This window comes from Triturus cristatus, chromosome 2_2 (genome assembly GCF_964204655.1).
Source record: "Triturus cristatus chromosome 2_2, aTriCri1.1, whole genome shotgun sequence".
Classification (NCBI taxonomy): Eukaryota; Metazoa; Chordata; class Amphibia; order Caudata; family Salamandridae; genus Triturus; species Triturus cristatus.
The window spans coordinates 1,220,583,221-1,220,596,899 of NC_140582.1; the positions used below are offsets into that span (position 1 = coordinate 1,220,583,221).

The window sequence follows — 13,679 nt, forward strand, 5'->3', positions numbered from 1 at the left end:
GTTTAGATCATTCCCAGTCCGGTTTTAGGCCCAAATACAGCACCGAATCCGCATTACTTGCAGTTACAGATAACATCAGAATGTCCCTGGACAAGGGCCATTCTATGATTCTGGTGCTGTTGGACCTATCCGCAGCATTCAACACAGTTTCTCACAGTGTTTTGCTCAAAAGATTGGAAGAGGTAGGGCTAAGAGAATCAGCCTTGCTATGGAGGAAGAGCTTTCTGTCTGATCGCTCTCAGGTTGTCAAACCTCGGCTCGTATCGGTCGGCCCCCATGGAACTGACCAAGGGAGTACCTCAGGGCTCATGTTTGAGCCCAACATTGTTTGATATCTATGTTGCTCCCTTGGCCAATCTCCTGAGGACATATGGGTTCATTCCCATTTCATATGCCGACGATACTCAGCTTCTTTTCCCATTTAATAAATTCACGACTGCAGTCCAGCTGGCCTTCTCCAATGGGATGAGGGCCATATCTCAATGGATGGTAAATAATTTCTTACAATGCAACGTGGGAAAGACAGAGGTAATGCTCTTTGGAAAGGCCCCCCTTCTATGGACACCTGATTGGTGGCCAACTGATCTGGGCCTTCATCCTGCTCCTAAGCTTATAGTTAAAAATCTGGGCATTCGCCTAGATCAGGCCCTTAGCATGAAGGAGCATGTTGTCCAAACAGCTGGCTCCTGTTTTCATGCAATAGGCCTACTCCGCCGGGTCTTTCCTCTCCTCCCTGATTCTACCCGCAAAACTTTAGTCCAGGCCCTGGTATTAAGCCGCCTGGACTATTGTAACGGCAGGCTGATCTCTGCCAATGATGCCTCACTCAGCAGACTGCAGGTAGTTCAGAATACGGCAGCACGGCTGGTACTGAATGTTCCTCCTAGGACTCCTTCCCACCCCCTCCTTGTAAAGCTGCACTGGCTTCCTATCCGCCAACGGATAACATTTTAAACGTTCTGCACTATTCACAAGGCATTGCACAACCTGGGCCCTTCCTACCTTTCGGAGAAATTCCTGCCCTATACGCCCCCAAGATCTCTCCGTTCAAGTGTTAAACATCTTTCGGTGGTACCCCGTATAAGAAAGGTTAGACTAGGAGGAAAAGCTCTCTCCTACATCAGCCCTCGCCTTTGGAATGAGCTCCCTCTCTCTCTAAGACAGTGCTCTGAACATTGAAATTCAGAAAGTTGCTTAAGACCTTCCTATTCAGTGTCTGTTTATCTTGCCAGGATCCGCTGCTTCTCCTCACAGTCTGCTTAAGCGCAGAGATACCCCTCCGGGGGTCGATTCCTGCGCTATACAAATAAATAAATAAATTCTGTTCGAAATGGGATTTCTGGTTGGCTAGGGCTTGCGCCAAAGCCAGGCAGAAACCACCACTCTAAGTCAGGGCTGGGGAGTTACACGCCAAAGATAACCCCTGCTCACCCCCTTGGTAGCTTGGCACGAGCAGTCAGGCTTATCCCGGAGGCAATGTGTAAAGCGTTTGCGCGCACACAGCAACAACACCCTAGGCCCACCACAAAAGAAACTCTACACAAGGTTATATATAAAAATAGCCTTTGTATTATACCAAAACACATTAGATAATATGCACACAATTTACACTGTGCCAACTGGCACTGGGCAGAATTTACAGGGGAATTATCTACATGGGACAGGGCCTCATGGACCACTGTCAGGAATAAGCACTTTTAGAACTAGCACGTTGTAGAATTAGCACTTTGTAGGAATAACACTTTAGAACATAGCACATATAATCACTGTATCACCAATTAGAAAATGTAGCGCACAACCAGTAACCACTGGTAATAGGTAAGTACCACCTCCGCAACCCTAACCACCTTAGGAAAATATTACGCAGGGGACCATGAACTCACAAGTATCACTATACTAGGCAACACAACCTCCTAGGTATAAAAATACATCTAGAGGGATACACAAAGCATTGCATAAATCACATTAGGCAATAATGACAAATAGCGCACAGATCACTTAGACCTGCCCCCTAGGCCAACCTGGCCTCTCAGGGGCTCAAACGCCCTTTGTCCAGCAGAGTCAGGGCTAGCTGTGAATGCAGCAACGCACAGGGTGCAGGGCACCACCTAAACGTTGCAGCTGCCCAATAAGTGCTGGGCAGCTGTGAATGACCCTGGCACCGGCGTGCTCCCTGAGCCCTCTCTGGGCTCTGGAATGCCCAGAACAGCGTGGGAGCCTTGTGACCTCTAGATCAGCAAAAAGAAATATGCCCGAACAGCGTGGGAGCCTCGTGGGCTCGAAAACGCCAATATGCCCCCGGGAGAACGTTTGAGCGCCCCTCTGCCTTCCAGGGCCACTCTTATCGCCAAAGAAATGTCCCCGTATGTTGGAGCATCAATGGGCTCTGGACTAATAATGCCCCTCAAATGTGGGAGCGGCCCTCTCGCAGGCGGGGCCGCTCAAGCACCGTGCCTTCACTGGCACTAAACTAAGGCCGCCAATAACTGCCCCCAAGCGCAGGCACAGGTAGGTGGGCCCCCCTCTGGGGCCCTCCCAACAAAACCCCCGACGTTGGAGAGGCGAGCCTTGTTGGAGCGGCCTGCTGCCAAGTGCGGCCGCTCGAGAATGGAGTGGATCAGGAACCACCCCGAGCCCTCTCCTTACCGGGTAGCACTTCTGGACACGCTGTGGCGGCCTGCGGGACTCTCGGTACGGAGAGGAGTCCCGCGCTGCAGCACCTCACTTTACCCGGGGCATACGCAGGAGCGCGGGTAGGCTCCCGCCTGCTTCCTGCTTCCGGGCGCGGCTTCGGAGAAGAGTGAGGAGGTGGCCCGCGCCTCCTCCACTCACAGCGCGGCTTCCTCGGTCGAGCCTCCGGTCACGTGAACACACTCTCTCCCGCTGGGCCAATCCCAGCGGGGCAGAGAGATGACGTTGCGGAGACTCCGGGCCTGCGGCGGTGATTGTCTTTCTGCTCCTTTCACCGAAGCGCGGGGTGGGCTCCCGCCTTAGTTTTAAAATTAAATATACATGAATAAGCGGGGTGGGCACCCACCAACGAGCACCACAATGCGGGGTGGGCACCCGCTATGAGTCCAGGACAAAGCGGGGGAATCCCTATGTCGGGCTTCCCTCGTAGATTATTGCAGCTCGGCGCTGCTGTCACAACGAAGGCGCTCTTCAGCAAAAGCGCTTCTCGGCCAGGGAAGACACAGCGCTCCTCCCAGGCGAGGCTCAGGAACAAAGTCTTCTTAGGAGGCAGGGGGGCAAGGGCTGGGCCCAGGGGTCAGCTCACAGGGCCCTCCAGGCAGGGAGGCAGTCCCCAGTGGCGGTCTCTCCTGGCGCCCAGCACCAGCAACAGGCCCCCCCCAGTTCGGATCAGCAAAGAACAACCTACATCGGGTCACAGCCCTTCTTATACACAGGTTTCCTTTGTTTTGCTCAGCCCCTCTCCCTATTCACAGAACAGGCCAGGGTCATCAGTCGCACCACAGGGGCCGGAGCCAGCATTGTGTGGGGAAAGCCCAGCCCTATTCAGGTCCTAGGTGTACTCCTCCCACTCATCAACATGCAGATCTCTCCACCCACCACTGGGGCAGACCCATCCTGACTCCTGGAGCCAGGCACACCAGCCAATCACACGCCAAACAGTCACTGCACATTTATGCCAGCGTCTAGAAGTGGCACTTCTGTACTAGCTACAGTAACGCCGCACACATCACCGCGCAGCATTCACTCTCACGAGTTCGCACATACCAAACTCGGCCCTGCACTTCCCACGCACTAGGAACTACCAGGGACACACACATTCCCCATTCATTCCTATGGGAGGGCAGGTCAGTCTAACTAAACCATACACAGAGCGCACGCGCTTTCCACTGGGACACAGTGTGAAAGCGCCTAGAGGCCTAAAACCACTAGCACTCCATAGGGAAAGAGCTAAGATAATCGCAAAAAGTTTAGGGGTGAACCTGCCAGAAGGGCCAAGTCCAACACATTCTGTTCTGCCATTTTGGCTGTCGCTCTCTCTATAGAAAAATGAATGGGCAAAACATGTTGTGGAGCCCCCTTTTTTCGGCCCCCGCTTGACTGATCACCATGAAACTTTACAGGAAGGAGAGGAGGTGGGTGGATGAGACTTTTTGGAAAGTTTGTGAAGGATCCTCAAACTGAGATAAAGTTCTAAGCAATCCCAAAAAAGCTTTACCTACAGAAAAATGGTCCTAACTATAACTACACACTGGAGTCTGCCACTGATAAAATTTATATATCATACTTTTTACCACTCCGTTTGTGGATCCGAGCAAGATCACAGGTTCCGCAAACCGAACTGCAAATTCATGATAAAGAGTCACAGCCTGGTGACTCCAACCCAGGGCAAGCTTCACAGAACTGCAATTGTGTTAAAAGGCTATGAAGCTTGTACTTGGTAAAGTAGATTCAAAGCCTGGAGCTACAAACCTTACAAATTAAAGAAAGGTAAAAAAAAATAAAGGACCTGGTCACTATCTTACCTGGATGTGGCAGTAGTAAGACTCCTTACAGTAAAGAATAACATCTGAAGCACACAGAGGTCAAAGTAATAGGGTGTTCCCTTGAAGGGAACACTGCTTGGGCAGGGAGCAGAACCTGTGTCGCTTTACACACTTCAGGACCAACAGTGCATCGGTTACAACGAGCACGAGGCAGAGCTCCTAAAGCGTAGAATCAGATTCACAATCATTAAAAATTTTATTTTATATAAAAACTGGTAAAAAAACATCACTAGTACAATTAGGACACAGCAGCACGGTACAGATAATTATACACCATTCACCCCCCACCACTTGCTCACTGATTTGCTTTAGGAAACTCTTTGCCATCGCTCTACAGTCCTTTACTCACTACAGTTCTACTCATTGAGTACCTGTTCCAGTGCTTTCATGTCAAAGTCAGGATACTCAAAGTAAGTTTCCAAAGGCCCGGTCTGTGGTGCGTGCCAGTTATCCTCAATTCCAGGTAGTGTGTCCCACTTGACCATTGATGGCTACTTGCTGCATAGAGTGATTCCCTGCTAATGTTGGGCACAAGCAGTGCCAATGTGCACTAGTGAATGGTAGGAACCCATGCGTGCTTAATGCTAATGGCCAAACCAGTGTGTGCCTCACGATGGAGTATAGGAACAAGCAAGGGGTAGAAAGAGGGCAGTAAGGGGAAGGTGTCTCAATGATGGTGCCTGGACGAAGGGGTACGTGGGACTTCAGACGCAAACGCAACAAGTTTCTATCATGGTTGCCACAACTGTGTAAATATCTCATTCTTACCAATTCTTCAGGCCGAAGTGACTCGGAAATTATTTGAGGGCAGTGGTAAGAGTCAACAGCAGAACAATGTCTATGCACTGCTTTAAAATGCCCATCTATTCAGAGTCTGATTGCCCACCAAAATGGAGGGCTTTTAGCTGTCCAATTGTCCATTATAGATCTTAGAAAGGATGTAAATTGGGAGGTAGGACTTATGTCTGCACAGTCTTAGGCTGTGCCTGTGGCGAGGGCAGTGCAGTCCTTGTCAGTAGCTGAAAAAGGACGACAGAAAAAGGTGAGGTATCACTTTGTGCTCTAACAAAACAGCGATGGCACGGTTTAACGGAGAGCAGTTTCCGCAGAAGTGCCTGTGGCAGCAATATGGGCATGTTGTAAGGCTTCTGGATTTGGCATTAATGGACATATTGAAAAGCTACTTATGGGTGCAGGAAGCTTGCACCAAACCAATGAGCCTCTAGGTTTCTGAAGATGGCTCATGTGAGTAGTCAATGCCCTCTAACCTTTGCATGCCTGGCTCCCTACACTAGATTCTGTGACCATTATATTGCCGGACCTAAAAAAGACTACACAACCATTCATGGCAAGAATTAGAAACAGATCTGAGAATTTAATTTTGACGATAGGAGAAAGTTGAAATTAAATCATTAAGTCACGCATGAGTCACCTCAGCGCAAAACTACCCCAGAATGCTCTTTAGGGTAGTGCAAGAACTCGGACCCCAAGAATGCTGCGCGTTCTTCTACACTGTCCCAGTGTCATTGCGAAGAAGTGGCGCTCTTCTTTGTAAAAAGGTGGCGGATATTCAACTTTTGCTAAAAGCGGGAGGGCATGTCGGGTCTCAGCCTTGTTTCTGATTTGATGCGCTTGATCACGGACGCTCCCATCATTCCAGCCCTGACTCCCATTGACGAGCTTAACACCGGTTACTCTGAAACTTATTGCATGGGACATGTTGGACCGCCATTCAAGACATTGGTAGAATCCACAGGAACAGGCTCATCCGCAGATCCTCTTCCCCCAGCGAAGCTTATTACCCAGGACCTTGACATTTTGAGGCTGTTGGTGGGCTTTCTCAATCCTCCTTAGAGGCAGGGTACATTTCTCAGCCTTGGAAGCATGCCGTGATTCTGCCCCTCCTGAAGAAACCCAATCTGGATCCCCTGAATTAGTCAAACTACAGACCGATCTCCATGCTTCTATCATGGATAAAATCATGGAAAAGCATGTTAATAGACAACTCTCTGCTTTTGTGGAGACCCATAACCTGCTTCTTCCCCCTCAGTCAAGGTTCAGAGAGTGTCACAGTACAGAATCCACCCTATAGGTGTCACAGAACATCTTAGGCAGCTCCCGGATGATGGGGAGACGGCAGAGTTGGTTTTATTAGACCTCAGCACTGCTTTTGATACGGTCTCACACGATAGGCTATCGGAGAGACTGGTCAGCCCAGGCATACAAGGAACGGCCTGATCCTGGATAGCATCCGTCCTGAGTGACCAAACTTTCGAGGTCGCCTCAGTGAATGCCTCCTCCACATGTCATGCCCTTACATCAGGGGTTCCTCAAGGCTCACCCTAAAGTCCGGTCTTATTTAATAGCTACATCCGACCTCTGGCTGACCTGGTTAAAAGCTGCGGCCTGACCTTATTTTCCTACGCGGATAATACACACATCATCTTCTCTTTGCCTTCCGCTTAGGACCATAACTCTGACGCTCTCAACTCCCGTCTGTCTGGGGTCGCCTCATGGATGAACAGTAATGCTCTGAAAATTAACGGGGAGGTACTGGTGCTGGGAAAGAACCCGGCCCTACGGAGCACACAACACTGGCCTCAAAACCTGGGGTCCCTTCCCACGCCGGCCCAAAAGGGGAAGAACCTTGGTTTCCTGCTGGATAAAAAGCTATCCATGAACCTGCAGGTTGCAAAGGAGGCTGCTACCGGTTTCTCTGTCCTGAAATGGATGCGGTAAATCCTTCGTATTCTTCCATTTTCAGCCCACAGGACAGTCATTCAGGCACTCATCCTATACAGTTTGGACTATGGTAATGTCCTCTGTTTAGGAGCAGATAAGGCCTCTATAAGAAGGCTGCAAGTTGTCCAAAAATTGGCAGTAAGGCTATTCTACAGACTACCAAGTGCACTGGCTTAAGGTGGAGAAACGGATCAAATCCCTGTGCTTTGTACACAGAGCTAGACCAGGAGCTGGACCCAGATACCTCCACAGAATGGCGAGCCCGTATCTTCTGGCTCGCTCACTATGCTCCAGTGATCTTTCCTTATGCATGGCTCCGAGAGTCAAACGGACTTGCATGGGAGGCCAGCCCTTTGCCTATCGGGACCCTAAGCTATGGAATGACCATCCGCAAACCCTGAGAAGCTGTACCTCTGGATTTCTTTTGGGAAACAATTCAAGACATGGATGTGTACTATTCACAGGAACAGAAGACAGAATGCAGCAGTAATATGGGAAGTTTATTTTGTAGAGGAGATGAGCCCTGAAGCGCCTTCTCCAAACCTGGGCCAGCTGCCCTAGTGTGGAACCTGGTCCACGCATTCCGTGTTCCAGATTTCACCCGAGAACAGCAGGACACCACAGGATGTTCTGGGTTAGTGGGCTCTGATTGCACCCTATCCATCTTCAAGCGCCAGGAAACCCTGTGGGGGTAGCTGTTTGCGCTATACAAGATTTAAAAAATAATAATAATGAGAAAGTTGCAATAAAGTAATTTTAGCTTTAACAAACCAGCATGTATTCACTACACCTTTCTCACATTCTTCTTATCTCCCTTTCCATGTTTCTTTCTAGTCCGGAGGATGAAACTCTACCGCTGTAAATGCCACCGCATCCTCTCTCTCTCACTTTACCCTCTGCTTGGCTGCCCCTGAGGTAGAATTTACCAATAGCGCGCTGCCGCTTGAAAAGAGGGGCAGATGTAAAAAGAGAATATTTCCGCGGAGTGTAACAGGACCAGTCCTAGAGAGGAGGGGACCTGCTGTTAAATGTCAGAAATGGCAACATTGGAAACACAGCTCAATTAACACCGATACCACCCCGGTCTCCCGGAGCACAAGCACCATTTATAACACTTTATAGCGCAAACTCGACCCGAAGGTATTGGAGCGCTTTACATGAGCAATAGTTACATTACACAAGGACACATTCACAATTTTTTAAGGCACGAGGTGATTAAGTTGTTTGCCCAGATTCACAGGATGTTGAGCAGATGCCGAAAGTCAAACTTGGTTGTCCAGTTTCAAAGCTGACAGCCCTAGCCGTAACGCCACATCCTCTATTGATCCTTGCTTCACTTACAATAATAAATATATATTACAACTGACATTTACTAACACAAAGTCTGCAATAAGAAACAAAAGTAGAGTTTTTTTAAGTAAATCACATGCGACAGAAAGTGCAGAATTCCCTTACTCAGCAGAGTTCGTGTAGACTGGCGTCATACAGCCATTGAAGGTGAAGGACCTTCTTACTCCAAAAGAAACAGTAACACAAGCCTACGGCAAACAGTGCAAGTCTTTGGAAAACAACACGTAGGGACCAACCTCAAAAGAGGATGAAAAGGCCAACAGACTCTAAAGAATATGAGTCTACTTCCAATGAGTGGGGTGGAGCAAACCAACAGACAGATGATTAAATACATGTCACCCAGGCACAGAGTAGGATGGAGTAAGCAGCATATGTGTCTGGATGAGAACAAGGCCCTGAGGTACCTTGTGGGATTCAGTTACAGTCCTTGAGGAGGCAGCTCAGTTACCCACCTACCGGATGAACAGTAGGGTGGAGAGAGCACCTAGGCAAAATGTCTTGGTACATTCAAACACTGCATCTCAGAGGTCCACCAGTCAACCATGAATTCTCAACATCAAGTAAAGTCCAGACGCTGAGCATCCCTGAAGAGCAGCCTATACGCCAGCGCGGGATCCTTTAAGTGCCCGTTGGATCACCACCTGTTGGCACTGGCCGGTATGTGCCATCTGGATCACCACCTGTTGGCACGGCCTGGTATGCATTAAACGACACATTGGTAGTCTCTCTCCCCTGCTCCATGTCCACAGACCCCTTCAGAGAACGGTCAGTGTTGCGTCTGTCCAGCCCTTTGAGAGAGGAGATACAGCAGTTAGTATCAACTTCTAGGACAGACCTAAAATTACAGAAATTAACTGTAAATGACATGACAACAATAGTCCCAAGTAGGTCCTGTTAACACCTTAACATCCTCCCAACATTCCCAAGATGAAGGCGATTAATACCCAGCAGACCTTCCCTTCCGTCTTCGGATGGTCTCTCAGGGTCCACCTCTCACCCGGCTAGGAACCCACAAAACGCTATGTCTCAGATCAGTACGGGTTCAGGTGCTGCTTCGGTCTGGAGCCAAGTCACCTCTTACTGCTATTTCTGAATGACCAGCGACATTACACCGTGTTACACGTAATACCAGTTCAAACGGCCTATAAGCCCTGACCGAATAACTATGATTTAACAACAGTAGATGCAGCTTGGATGTTGGTGGTGGTGGTGCAGAGTCAGAGGATCACCAGTTCCAAAGCCAGATCCTTTGTGATATAGAAACTCTACCCAACCGCCCCATAAGTAATTCACAAAATATTCTCTTACAGGAGCTGAGCGGTCCATTGGGTCGGCAGCACCAGTGGATAAGAATGAGAACCGCGACTGGCACCACAACAGCAAATGAGAAGGTCCAATCAAAGTGCGATGGTTTTCCATAGGCGTGGACATCTGCAAACATTGATCAAAGGTGGTTACTAACACAGGATATTCTTATGACAAAGATGGCAATTCTAAAGTAAGGTTTTGAGAAAAATATCTGAACCAGCCTTCATAGGACTCGGACCTCCTAAACCAACACTAGCAGCCTTCCCCTTCTACTGTCACCTTGCTTCGCATCCCACCTGACCATCCATGGGTTGCAGCCATCCCTAAGCGGTCACCAGGGTGACCCCCATGCCACCTGTCAGATGCCCCCAGTGCAGAAATGATAAAGATATGGCAAGGGCTTGTAGCAATTCCTGTTTTAGGTCTTATTCCTCCCTAGAAGAGCTCAAGGCCACACCTCCTGGGCCACCTCTTGCAGATGAGACAGTAATGGGGATATTTACAATAAAATGTTGGAGTGCTGTGTTACTCCAAAATTGGTAATGCCACACTCCAACATTTTTAAAATGCAAGGATGTGCCATATTTACAAAATTGCACCAGCCCCTGCCTTTTCCCTAACAATGGCGCTAAATCAGCTGCCTAGTGTCAGCGCAGGCATCCATGCGCCATGTTGCAAGGGTGCCTGTGCAGCAGGCGATATTTTATGTCCAGAGAGGGACACCTTCCTGCATATAAACCACCTTTAAGGCGATTTGCTGTTTCTATGTGTGCTGCAGAGTGCAGCACACATAAAAACAACAAAATACGGGGAGAAATGACGATTCTCCAATTTTTATGCAGAGAGAATCTTGATTTCATTAAAGACATACGGAGGCTAGCATTATGCAAAGACTTTTATTTGCTGACCAAACATGCAGCCCTTTAAAGAATGTTATTACATCATAAAAGAAAGAACATTAGCAACATGACAAGTAGGTAGTCCTGGTTCCAATCATCCTCTTTTGTTCGCTGCCCTGACACAGCTAAGTACCAATCTTTCTTCCTTATCCTTACTGATTGAAATTTGTCTATCTCTTGACAATATTTTACCATATATACATTGTTTTATTGATTGTATATGCCTATATATAAACAGCTTGCTTTATGTATCAACATAGATTTACTTAAATAAGGTTTTTGATTAACACTACCTGCCAATTTATGGTGGCTCATTACCTCCCTTATTATATTGATATATATATATATTGTTATTTTCATCTTTAATTTCCATTTTAATCGTTTGCTTTGACCGATTACGTGATGTTATACACAGCGTGAGGCTACTTCGTCTGTTTACTTGAAAGCATTAAGCCGATATGAAAGTATGATAGGCGTTATACTTTTTTATAAAACATATTCTTTATCCAAATTCTCACTGTTTAAAAATGGGGGACTCTTATGATTTCGAATAATGCGCTTTCCAAATAATTCGTTTTTCCCCGTGTCTCGTAACACAAACACGAGACACGGATCACTTCCTCCTACAGCGCGTCTCCCTCCCGCTGAAACACGCATCGCGTCTCCCCCTCAGCGCGTCTCCCTCGCGCTGAAACATGGGATCGCGTCTTCCGTTCAGCGCGTCTCCCTCGAGCTACTATCTCTGAAACAACCCGCTTCCGCTCAAGACGGGTTTCCATAGTTACACTAATATCGTAGAGTGTAACTGAAGCCTTTTTGTGTACCGGCAATCGAGATCTTGAAGACGAGGATCCTCTAATTATACTGCCATCTAGTGGCCTAGTGAATTTTAGCTAAAATAGCTTAAATCAAACAATTTATTGAATTGTTGAAGCGCACACTTTACCGCTTCCTTCGCACAAAGAAGCTAATACCAAGAATAGTCTGTTGGTAAGCCACCCTAAATTTGACTGATTTTAATTAATCTACTTATTATTATTATATATACCTTTTGGTATTACATTTTAAGGGGATTTCCTTTAATTAATTATTTATTCATTAATTTTACATGGATTCTGATGGCAACGCCCCCCAAACTTCCCTTAAGGAAACTTTAGATGACAACCTTAAGAGGCTAATTGATGAAGAGTTAAAATCTTCAATAAGACAAGCAGTAGATGCTGCTTTTTTAAAAAGGAAAAGGTCCCCCCCCCTCGGGAGGAGACATACTTTTCTCTCTCAGATGGAGACTCCCCCTCCACCTCTGGTGCTCAAAAGAAGGGCAAGGTTTCCCAAAAAAGGAAACCTATTTCAGAAGCATCTAACAATGCAATAAGATCTGGTAGCTCACGCGCTACAAAAGATTATGGTGCCCATAGCGACACAATAGAGAGACCCCAATTCCTTGGGGCAGAGAGAATGGGTGCCCATAGCGGCATTATAGAAAGCGGTACCCTTTACGGGACAAATGATTATTACAATGATTATTATAATCAAACAACAGACTACGAAGACTTGGATGAATTTGTTTTTGACCCTAAAGATACATTTGAAAACCTTGATGAGGACTTCGATCAAGCCTGTTTTTTTATTTTGGTAACCTTCTAATGATAGCCTCCGGTCTTGTAATGAAATTAATAATTTCTCATAAATTTCTCCTCGTATCGCCATCCTATGACCCGGTTTTACCTGGCCTTAGTTTTTGGCACTGCCCCATCCGTGTAAATATGGGGCAGCGTCAAAAAGCAATAGGTGTTGCAGCGGAACGCCCACTGCAAGACCCATTGCATGCGAAGTGAAGCGTGAAAAGGGGCCTTATTTACAAGGCGGCTTTAAGCGACGTTAAGCTGGCATGGAATTATGAAGCCAAGTATAGGCATAAGTGATTGAAAGTCTGCTTTGAGTCGAACTATAGGTGCTTTACTATGAATTTCACAATACTAAACACCTAAGAAAATGAAAAAAATGTGAAAAATAAATAATAAAGAATATGGCCCTTATAGAAGAAACACATTTTAATTAAAATTTGTTTCTTATATAAAGGCCATATTCTTTATTATTTATTTTTCACATTTTTTCATTTTCTTAGGTGTTTAATATTGTGTGATTTAAATATATGTGATCTAAAAATATGTTTGTATTTTGAACACTTTGTGCACACTGTGAACCATGGTTAGGATACAATACTGATTGCCCCTGGTTCAGGTGGTTAGGGCTGCCCCTGTGGTGGTTAATTACTATGAATCTCAACATAGATCTAAGCTGTGTGTGCGACAGTAGCTTAGGCTCTACCGGACACCTAGAGACACCATTTTGCGAGTGCGCTCTCTAGTTGTTCGGACTGCAGACGCATAAATACTCTCGCTGCGCTGGCGAGGGAGCCTTAGAGGATTGCTCCGCTGCTATACCATAATTGCTTTTTGCACTTTGTTTACGACTGTTTTTGAAAACTTTTTATGAATTTTAAACGTTACTTCATGTTCCACTGTGCTCACTTTGTTTAAAATCTGTGCCATTTCCTTTCCCAAGTGTGCGACAGTATCTTAGGCTTTACCGGACACCTAGAGACGCCATTTAGCGAGTATGCTCTCTAGTTGTTCGGGCTGCAGACGCATAAATATGCGCGCTGCGGGAGCGCTAAACGCGCGCCTACAGCAAGCCCGTCTACACCCGGAAGCGTCCTGGAAGCGGCCAGCGCCAGGCATGCTGCCCATTCCACTCCCCAGCATGTGGCCCCTCTAAAGTATAGCCGCGACGAGCTGCTGCTACTTCAGCCCTGTCCTTGCCAACCAGCTACGAGGTGGGATGTGTTCCATCAACAGCC

At 47.2% G+C, this 13,679-nt stretch overlaps 1 protein-coding gene across 1 annotated transcript in view; it reads right to left on the reverse strand.

Moving 5' to 3' along the window:
- Nucleotides 1–1,546: 1,546 nt before the first annotated feature.
- The window catches only part of LOC146863433 (uncharacterized), a 48,710-nt gene continuing 36,577 nt past the window's right edge, over nt 1,547–13,679 (reverse strand). The window contains exons 8-9 of the mRNA XM_085642862.1: nt 9,918–10,040; nt 1,547–9,397 (exon numbers count right to left, since the gene is read on the reverse strand). Coding sequence (XP_085498988.1) covers nt 9,228–9,397; nt 9,918–10,040 — 293 coding nt within the window. The 3' untranslated portion in view covers nt 1,547–9,227. The remainder of the gene's footprint in view (nt 9,398–9,917; nt 10,041–13,679) is intronic.